Here is a 13,298-nt window from a genome sequence, read left to right as displayed (position 1 = left end):
GGATAGAAGCAGAGTTGTTCCTGGGTTTGGATGAGAGGAAGTAGAGACATCAGTTATAGGTAACTTTTTCAAGAAGTTAGACAGTGAAGAGAAAGAAAAAGACTGTACAGTAGCTAGATGGGGTCAAGTAGTCCAGAGGCTTTTTTAAAGTTTTAGAAGACCTTAGTATATTTGTAGACAGGAGGAAAGGGTAAGAGAGATTACACTTCTATGCAAAGGATGGCTTCTTGGATCTAGATTACAGATAAGAAAGAGTCTTCTCCCTTAGCAAGAGTTAAGGAGACAGGAAAATGGGAGTTAGTTGTGTTCAGTGCCCCCCATCTTAGTGAAGTTGAAAGCTATAAATGTATGGTGGGTAAAAACAGCTGAACTGTTTGACTCATCTTCCATTGCCTTACTTCCTTTACACTGAGAGAGGTTACTTTGGAGGTTCACAAAAAAGCTAAAAAAACAATTTCATTAGATTCTATTTGCATTATTTCATTTAGTAGCATTTGTCCTCTAATTGATTTAGTGATAAACTAAGGGACACACAAAGAATAGAAATGAGCCACATGAATAAAACATTTGAATTCTTTTAGGTTTATTAGAAGGATCTTTTTTGTAGGGTCTCAGGTCATGTTGAGGTAAGACTAGACAAGTTAGTCCTCAAGTCTGTGTCTTAAGTCCGGTCTCTTATCATATATCAAAGACATCAGAGGCTTTTGGTTCTAGATTGGTCAGTGGAAAAAGGAAGGGTTTAGTAAATCCACTAGTTGAGGGGGGAAGTGGGTTGGATAGGCGGTGGCAGTCCCCAGCGGTGGTTTTCCTTGAGGTTTCTGGGGATTAAAGAAGCCCATGTTCTCAAATCAGCTGTAGTGGGTATGGGCACCTGGGTAGTAACACTAAAGATGGCTAATGGGGGGTGGGAAGGTGTCAGCACTAGAGAAAGTTGTACATCATCCTCCCCTAAGATGGCAAATAAGCTTTTCCTTTTTAGTTGAAAAAAAGTTCCCTCTCTGAGGCACATTAGAGAAATTTCCATTTTCTAGTTCTTAGGGGTTCTTGGGCAGTGATTGCCTGAAAAGGATGTTGAGAATAGAATTGGTAAGTTCATACTTGTTCTCTGCTTAAGGTGGGAGAGTGCTGTTATTTATAGGAACTGTAGTGCAAGGACACTTGGAAAAAGGAAGAAAGATTACCAACAGCTCAGGGCTGTAAGACAAACTAATGAAATTGCAATAAATTGCATGGCTAAGTGGAAAATATTCAAATTATCCTAAGGATATATTTTTTTCCTTTGAATTATGTTGACCATTGTGAAGGGAACACATTTGAAACTTGTTCTTTGGGGAAAACAACAGAGCCTTTGCTTTAAGGAATGAAACTTCCTACTTTAATTTTACTGATGAATATTGACCAAAATGGAAGTGGACAGTTTCTAAGCAATCGATGTCAATTTGTTTATATGGGAGAAAGGTCGAAATTATAAACATCTTTAGTTAACTAATAAATGCATCTTTTATGTACCTTATGAACAGAGGTATAGAACCACAGAGATAAAATATTCTACAAAGCAGTGCAACAATTAAAGTTTTGTTAGTTCTGCTACATCCTCTGGTAATATTTATAACCTGGCAGGTTGGCTGGTAAGGTGGGAGGTAGCTAATGAATCATTAAAGTGGCGACCATGGGTCAGACCTGGATGTGGAGATTAGTGAAGCCAGAGTGAGAAGAATGAATGAAAAACATTTAAGCACTTGGCATGTGCCAGACACTGCTAGAGATAAAAATGCGAAAATGAGTCTGCCCTCAAGACATGTATATTAGAAGTGAGATGGCCAAGGTGTTTCAATCTGGGAAGTCTTGATAAGGGGAACCTTGTGGGAGTCTTGCCCTTTCCAGAAGTAATGGTAATATTGACCTGATTGTTATTCCCAGAAGGTGAAGGAGAGATGGTAAGGAAAGAGACATGAACCAAAGGAGAAGGAAGAATCAAGGGGAGCAGAATCATAGCATCTCAGAGATAATAAAGACCTCAGAGGCTCTTTTGACTCTATCCGAACAATAATCTCCCTCCTAATGAGAGACCTTTGTTTCAAGACCTTTACTGTGATCTACCTCCCAAAAGAGCCAATTCCACTGTGTTGGGAAGTGTTAACTTATTCTAATCCTCCAGTGGACCATGACCTCATTGATTCAGACATTCCTTTCATTCAATCCATTCTTGCCTGCCCTTTCTGGCAGTTTTCATTAATTTGTCATTAGAGGTCTATCTAGTGTGCTTGGGATCTTTTTTAAAATTCTTTTTTATTTCCATATTAGTTTTTGTTTTGAGAGAATACTCTTAGGACTTATGAGAAAGAACTCTGTCCACATCCAGAGAAAGAACTGGGAATAGAAACACAGAAGAAAAACGTCTGCTTGATCACATGGTCTGATGGGGATATATGATCACCCTAGTGCAAATATTAATAATATGGAAATAGGTCTGGATCAATGACACATGTAAAACACAGGGGAAGAGCTCATTGGCTATCGGAGTGAGGTGGCAGGAGGGGAGAGAAAGAACATGAATCATGTAGCAATAGGAAAATATTCTTAGTTATTTAAATAAACTTTTAAAAAAGAATACTCATAAAACCAAAACCCAAAAATAAAAGCACAAATAAATTGAAGTGAAAAACCATATGCTTTGATCTGTGTTCTGACTCCAACAGTGCTTTCTTTGAAGGTGGAAACCATTCTTTGTCATTAAGTCTTTCAGAATTGTCTTGGATCATTGTATTGTTGAGAATAGCTAAGTCTTTTAGAGTTGATCATCAAACAGTATTGCTGTTACTGTGTACAATGTTCTCCTGGATCTGCTTATTTCATTCTGCATCAGTTCATGTAGATATTTCTAGCTCTTTCTGAAATCATCCTGTTCATCATTCCTTATAGCACAGTAGTATTCTGTCACTATCATGTACCACAATTTATTGAGCCATTCCCTGGTTGATAGACATCCCTTCAATTTCTTAATTCTTTGCTACCACAAAAAGAGCAGCTTTAAATATTTTTGTACAAGCAGGTCCTTTCCCCTTTTTCTTGATCTCTTTTAGAAACAGACCAAGTTCTTTCTCAAATTCTGATGTTTTATGACTACACTTGTAGCACATGGGCAGTCTCTTGGTTATCTCTGGCTCTTAGTCTGGGGCAGGCCCATCTAATTCTCTTTTCTGGTCATACATCTCTCTGATACCATCCTTTACTCCACTTCTCCTGTGCCACCCCTCATTTGTAATGTAGAGCAGCCTTCTCTCTGCCACCATGAATACAGCACTCCATCATCCTTTGGGGGACCTCCACTTCACATCTGCTTCTTTGCAGTTTCTACCCTTTGCTTCTAATTCTCCCCAGCACTTGGAAACAGCCATTCTGTCTCCACTCCAGCTCTACCCAAGGTCTCACTTCTCCAGCCTAACATCTCTAGTTCCTTTAACCTGTCCTCAGAATATCTTCTCAGAAGAGTTCTGCCATGTTCTTTCTGGCTGAACTCTTGCATGCTCCCAAGATGATCATTGTGGTGCCCAGAGCTAATCTCCTCTGTCTAGTTGTGACTCCAGGGTGGCCCATTGTAGCAGGACTCCAAACTTCCAGATGCTGCCCTTCTTAAAGCAGCCAAAGAGCATATTCCCAGTTTTGTTTGCTATATCACAGTTGACTTGTATTGGTTTGCATTGCACTAAAACCCCCAGATCCTTTCCTGGTCACCAAATATCTAGCCATCCCCTTGCAACTTAAACTTCAGAAAGCTGCCTTTTTTGATCCAAGTATATACATGTGTATTTATTGCTGTTCAATTAATCTTAGATTCAGCCCATCATTCTTAGTTTGTTTAGATCACCTTGGATCCTGACTCTGCCAGTTAAAACATTTTAGCCATACCTCTCAGTTTTGTGTCATCTGCAAATTTGATTAACTTGCCACTTATGCCTTTGGGTTATGGATAAAAAGATCTTGGAATGCACTTATTCCAGCCCTACTTCTTGGAACTCCTGGTTTCCTTTAAGACCCATATATTTTCTTTACTAAAACCTTTACCTTCTATCTGAAATAAGTTTTTATTGAAGTCTTTTAGTTTTTTATATCACTATAATTCCCCACCCCAATATTCCTCCTCCCAGAAATCCATCCCATATAATAAAAAAATTTTTTACACAAAAACAAAAAGAGGAAAAAATCATCACAGTTTTTCACTAATGTGCAACATCCTTGGGCCTCCTCTACCTTCACAAAGGGATGGATTGTCCAATTATCTATCACAGTATCCTCTTTTTTTTTTTTTTTTTACTCCAGCTGCATTTTCACAGGACAAGTATAATCCAGAAGTAAATAATATTGACTATTGATAATAAATTATTCTGTTCAAGCTGAATAGCGTGAAGAAAGCATCCTTACCTCTTTGATTGTCTCCTTCTGTAGACCAGGGTAGGCTGTTGGTGCTATGAGTTCTCTGGTATTCCCTCTTTCTGATGAAACCTCACTGGCTTTCTGGGTTGCCAAATTTCTATGTTTCATTCACTCAGTCTTTGAATAAGGACTTAATATGTGATTTTGCCAGAATTCAAGGCATACTCACTGGCTTATTGTTTGAAGACTCAACTCCTTCTTTTCTTGAAGATCTGGTTGTTGTTTCCCCTGCTCTAGGGCTACAGCCCCTTGTTCTTTTAGTGACAGCTGATCCCAGCTGAGCAGTCACATCACCAGGTATCCCGATGTGGTTGGTATGTTTGGGGCTATTGGCTTGAATCTTCCAGGGCAGCAAAGGGTCCTCATTTGTGCTTTAATCAATTCTGGATTTTATATCTTTTATTAGTCATTTTTGTTCTTGTCCTTTCTAATCCAAAGAGTTGTTCTTGGCAGAGAAATACTTTGAGAGATGTGGAATCTTGTCAATAGGGCAGACCACAGTCCATATACCTGCCCCTTCCTCTGTGAGTCTTCTGCACATTCTCCTGTAAATCATACACGGAAAGTCTATTGAATAAGCTGGGGATGTTCCTCTAGGTCCTGACATAATGTAGGACCCAGGCCATATTATCCATCAGGAATCCATCCATTTTGCTCCGAGACATCCCCAAGCACTTTTTTAAAAATCCTTATCTACTATCTTAGAATCAGTTCTAAGACAGAAGAGTGGCAAGGGCTAGGCAATTGGGATTGAGTGACTTGCCCAGGATCACATAACTAGGATGTATTTGAGGCCTGACTTGAACCCAAGTCCTCTATCCACTGCTCCCTAGTAGCCCCCTTCCCCAGTTATCTATCTCCCTTGGATATTTTTGAGTTACTTCTCATACTTGATGTGTTCTTAACATTTGGCAACCTCTTTAGTCCCATTATGCCATTCCCCATTGGATGGTGAGCAGTTTTTATTCTTCATGGTTTTCCATGTTGTAATGTTGTGTAGCATCAACAGAAGATGTTAAGATGAATTTTAGAGTTTTGGTTTTGGTTTTACCAAGATTATAGGCAAATAGATTTTTATGAACCCTTATTGGACATCCTTCATACCTGGCCAGGAAGGAACCTGCCATTCTGATACTTTAATCCATCTTCTCTTTTATTTTTAATCTTATTTTATCCAAGTTTTCTTGAAAGATTCATATAGGAGTGAAGCGTAGATTTGGGGTGGGTGAGGGAATAGGAAACAGAGACTAGGTTATTGAAGTGGAATTTCCCATTTCAGGGTTCTGAAAGTGATGTTCTGTGATACAACTAATGACAGAATCCTAACCCTATCAAGTGTGGTTGGTGTGATGGGTGTAGATAATAAGGACTACCTGTCCATCAGGGAGTAAATTAGTGGAGAGATCAAATCCTGAACCGAGGGGAAGAAATGGAGAAACAGGCCATAAGACTGGAGCTAAGCCCACCAAAGCTTCCTCCTTAGAGCCAGCATCAGTAGCCCCAGGCATTCTTGAGGTCTGGTTGGCTCCTTTTGTATTTCTGGATCTCTCCTGTCTGATGTCCTGAGTCTGGTAGGAGCTAACAACTAGTCCCAGCTGATAGTCTCTGTGATTGTGTGATTTCTCTTCCCTCTTCTTTTAGGAAGAAGAGGAGACCCCAGCTGAGGGGAGCAAGGAGGAACCTGGAGAGCAGGCAGAGCCCAAAGAGGAAGGCAAGGTTCCTGGTGAAGGGGATTCTCAGCCCCCAAGCCCTGAGCCGGTCGATGGCACAGCCCCTGAGGGAGAGGCTGCATCAGAGAAGGGAGATGCGGAAAAGGCTGAGGCCCAGGTGAGCTTGAAGGGTAGAATTAAGGTCCCCCGGGGGTCTGGAATCTAGGGTGGATCCATTCTGGCTGCTTGGGTATGGGCCAGGGTTTTTAATGTCACCTTCCAATTCCCAGGAAACCAGTGACCAAAGGGAGCAAGGGCAGGAGGGCAGAGCGCAGGCCCCTGAGGAGGAAAAGAAGCCAAAGGTGGCCCGGAAGCAGAAGATGGTGGAGGAAATTGGAGTTGAACTTTCTGTGCTTGACCTTCCAGACCTCCCAGAGGAGGAGCTGGCACGATCTCTGCACAAGTGAGAGTCTGGGCTGGGGCTGGGGGTGGGGGGCATCTGACCCTAGGTCCTTCCACAGCTGACACAGGCCTTTTCCATCCCCACCCCTACCCCAGGCTTCAGGAGCTGACACTTCGGGACTTAGAAAAGCAGGAAAGGGAGAAGGCAGCCAACAGTCTGGAGGCCTTTATTTTTGAAACCCAGGTCAGTAGTGTGGATGTGCAGAATGCCCTTTCTTGTCTGCTGTCCCATTGGCCAGAATGGGTGGTCGGCTCAGCTCAGTCCTTAGCCCAGGTGTCTTCTGTGTCCCCAGGACAAGCTCTACCAGCCAGAGTATCAGGAGGTCTCCACAGAGGAGGAGCGAGAGGAGATCTCTGTGAAGCTTAGTGCAGCCTCTAACTGGTTAGAGGATGAAGGCTTTGGTGCCAGCACCAAGGTAGGGTAGCCTCCCCCCCACCAAGAAGAAAAAAGGGAATGGGGGGCTGCTCTTTCATTCTCTTCCTCAGGGACCCATGGCGGGGAAGTAGCTGGTTTGGATCCCTTCCACCCCCCAGCCCTCCCCATAAAGCAGCACAGTGGTGGTTTGGAGGATTGTAGAGGGGAATTCTCAGAAGCATGGGGCGGCGACTCCCAAGGTCATTGTTCCTCTCTGCCCCATCCATCAGGAGCTAAAGGAGAAGTTGGCTGAGCTGAAGAAGCTGTGCCGGGGACTTTTTTTCCGTGTGGAAGAGCGGAAGAAGTGGCCTGAGCGGTTGGCTGCCCTGGACAGCCTCCTCAACCATTCAAACATCTTCCTCAAGTAAGAGACAAAGGGTTTTGTGTTCCTGGCTCTGACCCATCCTCTCCTGCCTTCCTCCAACCCTCACCTCCCAGACCCCAGCATTCCCTAAGGGGGTGAGAGATCATTTTGTAGAGGAGGAGAGAGGAGGGGCAGGATTCCGAGAGTCTCTCCCTGTTGTCTTTGCACTGTATTCCTGTCTTCTCCCTTCTGGGCTGATGAGCTGCTATTTCCCTTCCAGGGGTGCTCGACTTATCCCAGAGATGGACCAGATTTTCACAGAGGTGGAACTGAGCACACTGGAAAAAGTCATCAATGAGACCTGGGTAATTAACCCAGGTGGACTCATCACTGACCATGGTCGAGGACTAGGGTGGCTGCTTCCAGAGAGATCAGGGACCAGCCATGGAGAATCAACTCAGTGATTCAGAAGTTGACAGTCATTTTCTTTTCCATTTTACAGTGAAAGTTATGTGATTTGTCAAAGGTCACACAAACTAGTAAGATGCAGAGGGGGAGCTCAAACTTCATATCCTGTATTTTGTAGGGTTACAGAAATTGGGGCTCTTTTAGAAGGCACCTTTCAGTAGGAAGTGCCTTTTTTTTTTTTTTTTTTTTTTTTTTTTTTTTTTTTTTTTTTTACAGCTGAGGAGATGAATGCCTAGAAAAGCCTTTGCCTACATAAAGGTGGTGTAAAGAAGTAAAGTAGTAAAGAACAGAGCCTAAATTCAGACCCAGCTCCCCTGACTCCCAGCTGTATGACCCAGGGCAAGTCACCTAACCCCTCTTGCCTAGTTAGCCCTTACCCATCTTCTGCCTTGGAACCAATACTTAGTAGCAGTTGTAAGACAGAAGTTAAGGGTTTAAAAAAAAGATACCATGAGCTATTTGGCCATTAAATCAAATGGAATTTATAGTCACTCAACTTCGACAGTCCTATCTACCCCATGTTTGTACATCAGACCCTTCAAATCCAAATGCAGAAGTTTAAAAGTTATTATGAAATTTCATGTTGACATTTATCATACTTAGGAGAAGCTTTTCTAGAAGAGTGATTAAATGGATAGCATGAGCTACAAGGTCAAAGGAGGGCAAAAAATGCAGTTGGATGTGGGAGGTGTTCTCTTTCTCCCTCTTCCTCCTCCTCTTCTCTTTCCCTCTCCCCCTCTCTCTGTCTCTCTTTTTCTCTCTCTGTCTCCCTCCCCCCCTTCTCTTCTCTCCTCCCTCTTTCTCTCCCCCTCCTCCTAGATAGGGATGGGCCTGAGGACCAGCCATGGAGAATCAACTCAATAATTTGGTGAAGTAGGGGAAGGAGATGAAAGGGTTAAGGAAAGCAGGTGTTTGGAAGGTTTTTTTTTCTTTTTTTTTTTTTTTTTTCCCCTTTTTGTTGGGGTTGGGGACAGCTGCAGAGGGGAAGAGAGTCCACTAATCAGCAGGAACTTCTTAAAGATTTGTTCAGGGAGATGATACAATGAAAGTTCACTTTAGTCCACTAAGCATATATTAAGTATCTCCTCTGTGCTGGTTATTGAGCTAGGCGCTAGGGGTACAAATATAAAATCAGAAAGTTTCTATTCTCCAGGATGAAAAAAAAGTTAATAAAAAACAAACCTAGTTAAAGTTGAGAAAAAGGCAGCATGGTTTAGTAGAGGGAGTGCTAATTTCAGAATCTAGAAGACCTTGGTTCCAGACTTGTCTTCCCACAAACCCTTAAACAATAAATATTGTGAAATTATGTTTTTTTTTTTCAAAGTGAAACACCACCTGAGTTATGCTCAGTTTTTTGGCAAATTTTGACATATCAAGATGGTTGCCCATCACTGCAATGGAGGTTAAGTGACTTGCCCAGTGTCACACAGCTAGGAAGTGTCTGAGGCCGGATTTGAACCTAGGACTTCCCTCTCTAGACCTGACTCTCTATCCACTGAGCCACCAGCTGCCCTCCAAACTCTTCTTTGATGCATGTTATTCGGTAACCTTTGCCCAGGGCTACTTAGCCTGTCAGCCCCCTTGGTAACAGTGAAATCAGAGAGGCAGCCACCCTGTGTGAGGTGAGTGGATAGGTAGGTTTGGCACCAGGCTGTGTGCTCACAGAGCCCTATCCCCAATCCCCAGGCTTGGAAGAATGCCACCCTGGCAGAACAAGCCAAACTCTCTGCTACGGAGAAACCAATTCTGCTTTCAAAGGACATTGAGGCTAAGATGTTGGCTTTGGACCGGGAGGTTCAGTACCTGCTCAATAAGGCGAAGTTTGCCAAACCCCGGCCTCGTCCCCGTGACCAGAACAAGAACCAGACTGACTCTGCACAAAATCGTAGTGCTGGTGCCCAGGAGGAGAAAGTCATTCCACCATTGGGTGAGAGATGCTTGGCCATCCCCCATGGTCCTTTGTATGTGTGTATGTGTTGGGGGGGGTTTGTCTCCTTCCTAGCTGTATGACCCTGGAGAAGTCATTTAACACCCCCCCCCCCATTACCTAGCCCTTCCCACTCATTTCTTGCTCTTCCCTGTTACCCCCTAGAGGACGATTCTGAGCCCATTCCGGAGCCACCTGCTGCTGGGGAGAAGGCCAAGATTCCTGACTTAGGTGAGCTGGGTCAGGGGAACTGGGTCTAGAGCTTGGCTTCTCTCTCCTCTGAGCTGGTGTCAGATCCTGTCTCTCCCTACTGTAGGGCTTGATCTAGGAGATGCCGAGCCTTTGGAGCTGAGTGGTCCAGGGTCAGGTGAGCCTCGAGCTAAGGATGTGTCTCGGTGGGTGGAGGGATGGGAGCATCAGCCAGGCCCATGTCTGTGCGGAGAGGAGATGCCCTGGTCCCTTGCCTCATGCATGCATTCCTTCCTTCCTTCCACAGATTCAGAGCAGGAGCAGCCACCGCCAAGGCCACGGGAAACCCGGTCAAATGACGAACTCTAGCTGTGCCCCCTCCCTAGTCATCCCCTTCCTCCCAAACACCCCTATTTATTGTCTTTTGGGGGGAAGGGGATGGGTCTTCCCCCCAAGGGTCCCTGAGGAGGAGAATGAAGGAGCAGCCCCCCGTTCCCTTTTTTCTTCTTGGTGGGGGGGAGGCTTTGAGGGGTTAAATTGGCACTGTGACCTCTTTCCCAGGCTCTGGCAACACAACACCTTGAATGTTTCAAAATCACCCGACCTTTTCTTGCTCTGCCTAGAGGTAGGTAGGGACTAGCAGGCAAATAGGCCACAGAGATAGGCAGGGTTCGAGGATACATCAGGAAAGACAGGGACTTCTGTGTGTACCCTTGGAGATCAAGGTCTGCCTGGAAAGGGGTGAGGAGAGTTGAGGAGAGGGGTGTCTGATCTTCCCCTCTGGATCATCCACCTTCTCTCCAAATCTCCATGGCCACTAAACAAAACGCTGTCCTGTGTGCACTTATTTGGGGGGAGGCAAGGGAGACTAAAGGAGCCAGTGTCCTCTTGGTCACTGAGTTGGATGTCTGGCTGCCTGCCTACCTGGACCCTATTCTCTACTTCCTCAGCCACCCCCTCCCTCCCACCCCCATGTTCTTTCCCCTAAAAAAAATCAACCCTGTTGCATTTGCTCCTGGGGGTTACTCAGTCTAAACCAGGGCTCTGTTCTCTTACCTGTGGCCTCACTTCCTATTGGAGTTAGGAGGTGGAGCATGGATGGACTCATCTGCACCTAGGACATCCCTTGTAGTGAAGGCAGGGAGGCAGGATGAGGGAGGTTACAAATCCAGAAGTTCTGATCTGAACAGGGCCTGAGCTCACTCCCGGGGGAGCAGAGACAGCAAAGCTGTTTGGGTTGTGGCTGGGGAGATAAGGAAGATAACTGGGGGGTGGTAGGTGTGGAGTGACAGCTACCAGCAGGTACCGTCCATATCTTGCTCTGTCCCTCTTATGCCTCGGATGATCCAATCACCCCTTCTGCCGCCGTCTCCCAGGCACAGCCTACCCCTGGGCAGAACAAAATGTGCTTTCTACTGTGAGCCCTGGCTCCCTGGGTGGTGGGGGGAGAGGGCAAGGAGATCGGGGCAGGAATGCCAAATGCCTTTGGTTCCTCCAGAACGTCCGAGGAGCCAGGAGGTGGAAGTAGGGGTGGTGGGTAATAAGTCGGTTCCTTGAGGAGAGAAGAGGTGAAGGTTTTAGCTTCTGCTGTAGATCCAGGAATGGGATCTCTTCCCTATGGGGAAGCTTTCCCTGCTGGAGCCTAGCTCCAGGGTTCTGCATCAGGGCTGGGGAATATTGCTCCACCTGGAGGGGAGCTATGTTGTGTCTGTGTCTTTATTTTTTTCTTTTCCTTTTTTTTTCTTTTTTGCCACATTGGCAGAAACAGGGACCTCTAGTGGTCTTGCCTTCCCTCCCCTCCTGTGCATTTTGGGTTCTTTGACTAGGAGTTGAGGCTGGTTGGACAGTTTTGAGTCAAATTGTACTTTGAGACGTTAATTGAGAAATGGTTTCAATAAAATATTCGCTTTTCTACAACCTGTCTCTAGGTGTCCATTTTCTTTCTTTATACCTACCCCAGGCACAAAAAAATTGGTAAGAGAGAAGAATGAGCCCTATAGAAGGGAGGATGGGAATCCAGCAAGAGCCATAAAGGCTTTTATGGCTGGGAGATTGGGGAATTATTTCCTGGGCTCTCCCATTCCCCCCCAACATTGGATCTATAATTTAAGAATGTACAGAGCCCATTTGTTGTAGGAAAATGACAAATGTTGGAGAGCTTCAGGAAATGGTATCCAGGACAGTAAAAAAAAAAAAGTTTGGAAGAAGAGAGGGTTTAGGGAACTCTGTTTGGATGTATTAAGTTTAAGGTGCCTTATAGGACATTTGGTTCTGGATTATCCCAAGAGCATTTATAGATGAAACCAAGAGTACAACAAATAGAAACTCAGAAACTGAAAGAGACCCATCAGCATTTCCATAACAATTAAAAATTTTTTGTGACATTGGAATTATCATTTTTAAATCATAACCTGATGTGGAAGTAAATGTGATTTTTAAGATCAAATGTTTTGGGTTTTTAAAAACCCTTATCTTTTCTCTTAGAATCAATATTAAATGTTGGTTCCAGGTAAGAAGAGTGGTAAGGGCAAAGCAGTGGGGCTCAAGTGACTTGCCCAGGGTCACACAGCTAGGAAGTGTCTGAACCCAATACCTCCAATTTCCAGGCCTGGCTTGATATTTACTGAGCTACCTAGCTGCCCCCTCAAATTTTTTTTTTTCTTTTATATGAGTTTTAAAATTAGTATCCAATATTCTAAGTATTATATTTAAGAAGATTTATTAATAACTAACATTAAAAAAAGCCACCTTCCTTAGCCCCGAATGTGGGGGGAAAAAGAGGAAGTGCTTAAAGCAAACTATATACAAAACATGACCACACTATGTGGTGGAGAGATTAAAAGGAATTCTGGGGTAGGTAGTTCTAAAGGTGGAAAATGTCCACTTATACAGATAGAATGATGACAATTTTTTTTTTGGATTCACTTTATAGTAAATTTGTTTCCAACTCCTTGCTTTTTTTTATGCATTGTTATTGTAAAATTTTGTTTCCTACAAGCAACAAGTTATAGGGTTTTGCTTTCTTATCCAATCTGTTGTTTTTCATTTTATTGGCTTATTTAATCCATTCACCTTTAAAGTTATAAATTGATAAAATGGATGAAATTTATATAGATAGGAAGAAAAATAAACCTACAAGAGATTTGTGGTTTTTGCTTATGTATAATCTTTTCCTTTGTGAAAATGCCTGTTTTATTTGGTTTTGTAAAATTTGGAATAAAAAAGTTATGAGGTTTATATTTTACTCCATCTTTCTCTTAAATTGTTTTCTTTTTAGTTATTTTTTCCCTCTTTTCCTTTCCTCCTCATGCTATAAAATACTTAAATCTTTTTTTTAAAGTGTTCTTGTACCCACTGCCTCTTTTTCCCTCACTCATCCCTTCTTTTCAATTGCTACTCCCTTGCCTTTAGGGTTTTGTTTATTAGCTCTTCTCTGCTTTTATCTGTTTA

The 13,298-nt window shown here is 43.5% G+C and overlaps 1 protein-coding gene across 1 annotated transcript in view; it reads left to right on the top strand.

Annotated features, from left to right (window-relative positions):
• Nucleotides 1–11,765, top strand: part of HYOU1 (hypoxia up-regulated 1) — a 28,739-nt gene extending 16,974 nt beyond the window's left edge. The window contains 10 exon segments of the mRNA XM_044669624.1: nucleotides 6,076–6,261; nucleotides 6,374–6,546; nucleotides 6,642–6,729; nucleotides 6,839–6,961; nucleotides 7,191–7,324; nucleotides 7,545–7,629; nucleotides 9,419–9,659; nucleotides 9,825–9,890; nucleotides 9,976–10,026; nucleotides 10,156–11,765. Of these exon segments, the coding sequence (XP_044525559.1) occupies nucleotides 6,076–6,261; nucleotides 6,374–6,546; nucleotides 6,642–6,729; nucleotides 6,839–6,961; nucleotides 7,191–7,324; nucleotides 7,545–7,629; nucleotides 9,419–9,659; nucleotides 9,825–9,890; nucleotides 9,976–10,026; nucleotides 10,156–10,217 (1,209 nt within the window). The 3' untranslated portion in view covers nucleotides 10,218–11,765.
• The last annotated feature ends 1,533 nt before the right edge of the window (nucleotides 11,766–13,298 follow it).

The sequence above is a fragment of the Gracilinanus agilis genome, chromosome 3 (genome assembly GCF_016433145.1).
Source record: "Gracilinanus agilis isolate LMUSP501 chromosome 3, AgileGrace, whole genome shotgun sequence".
NCBI lineage: Eukaryota > Metazoa > Chordata > Mammalia > Didelphimorphia > Didelphidae > Gracilinanus > Gracilinanus agilis.
Note: the sequence above shows the minus strand (reverse complement) of the source record. Positions and strands in the feature narration are given on the sequence as shown.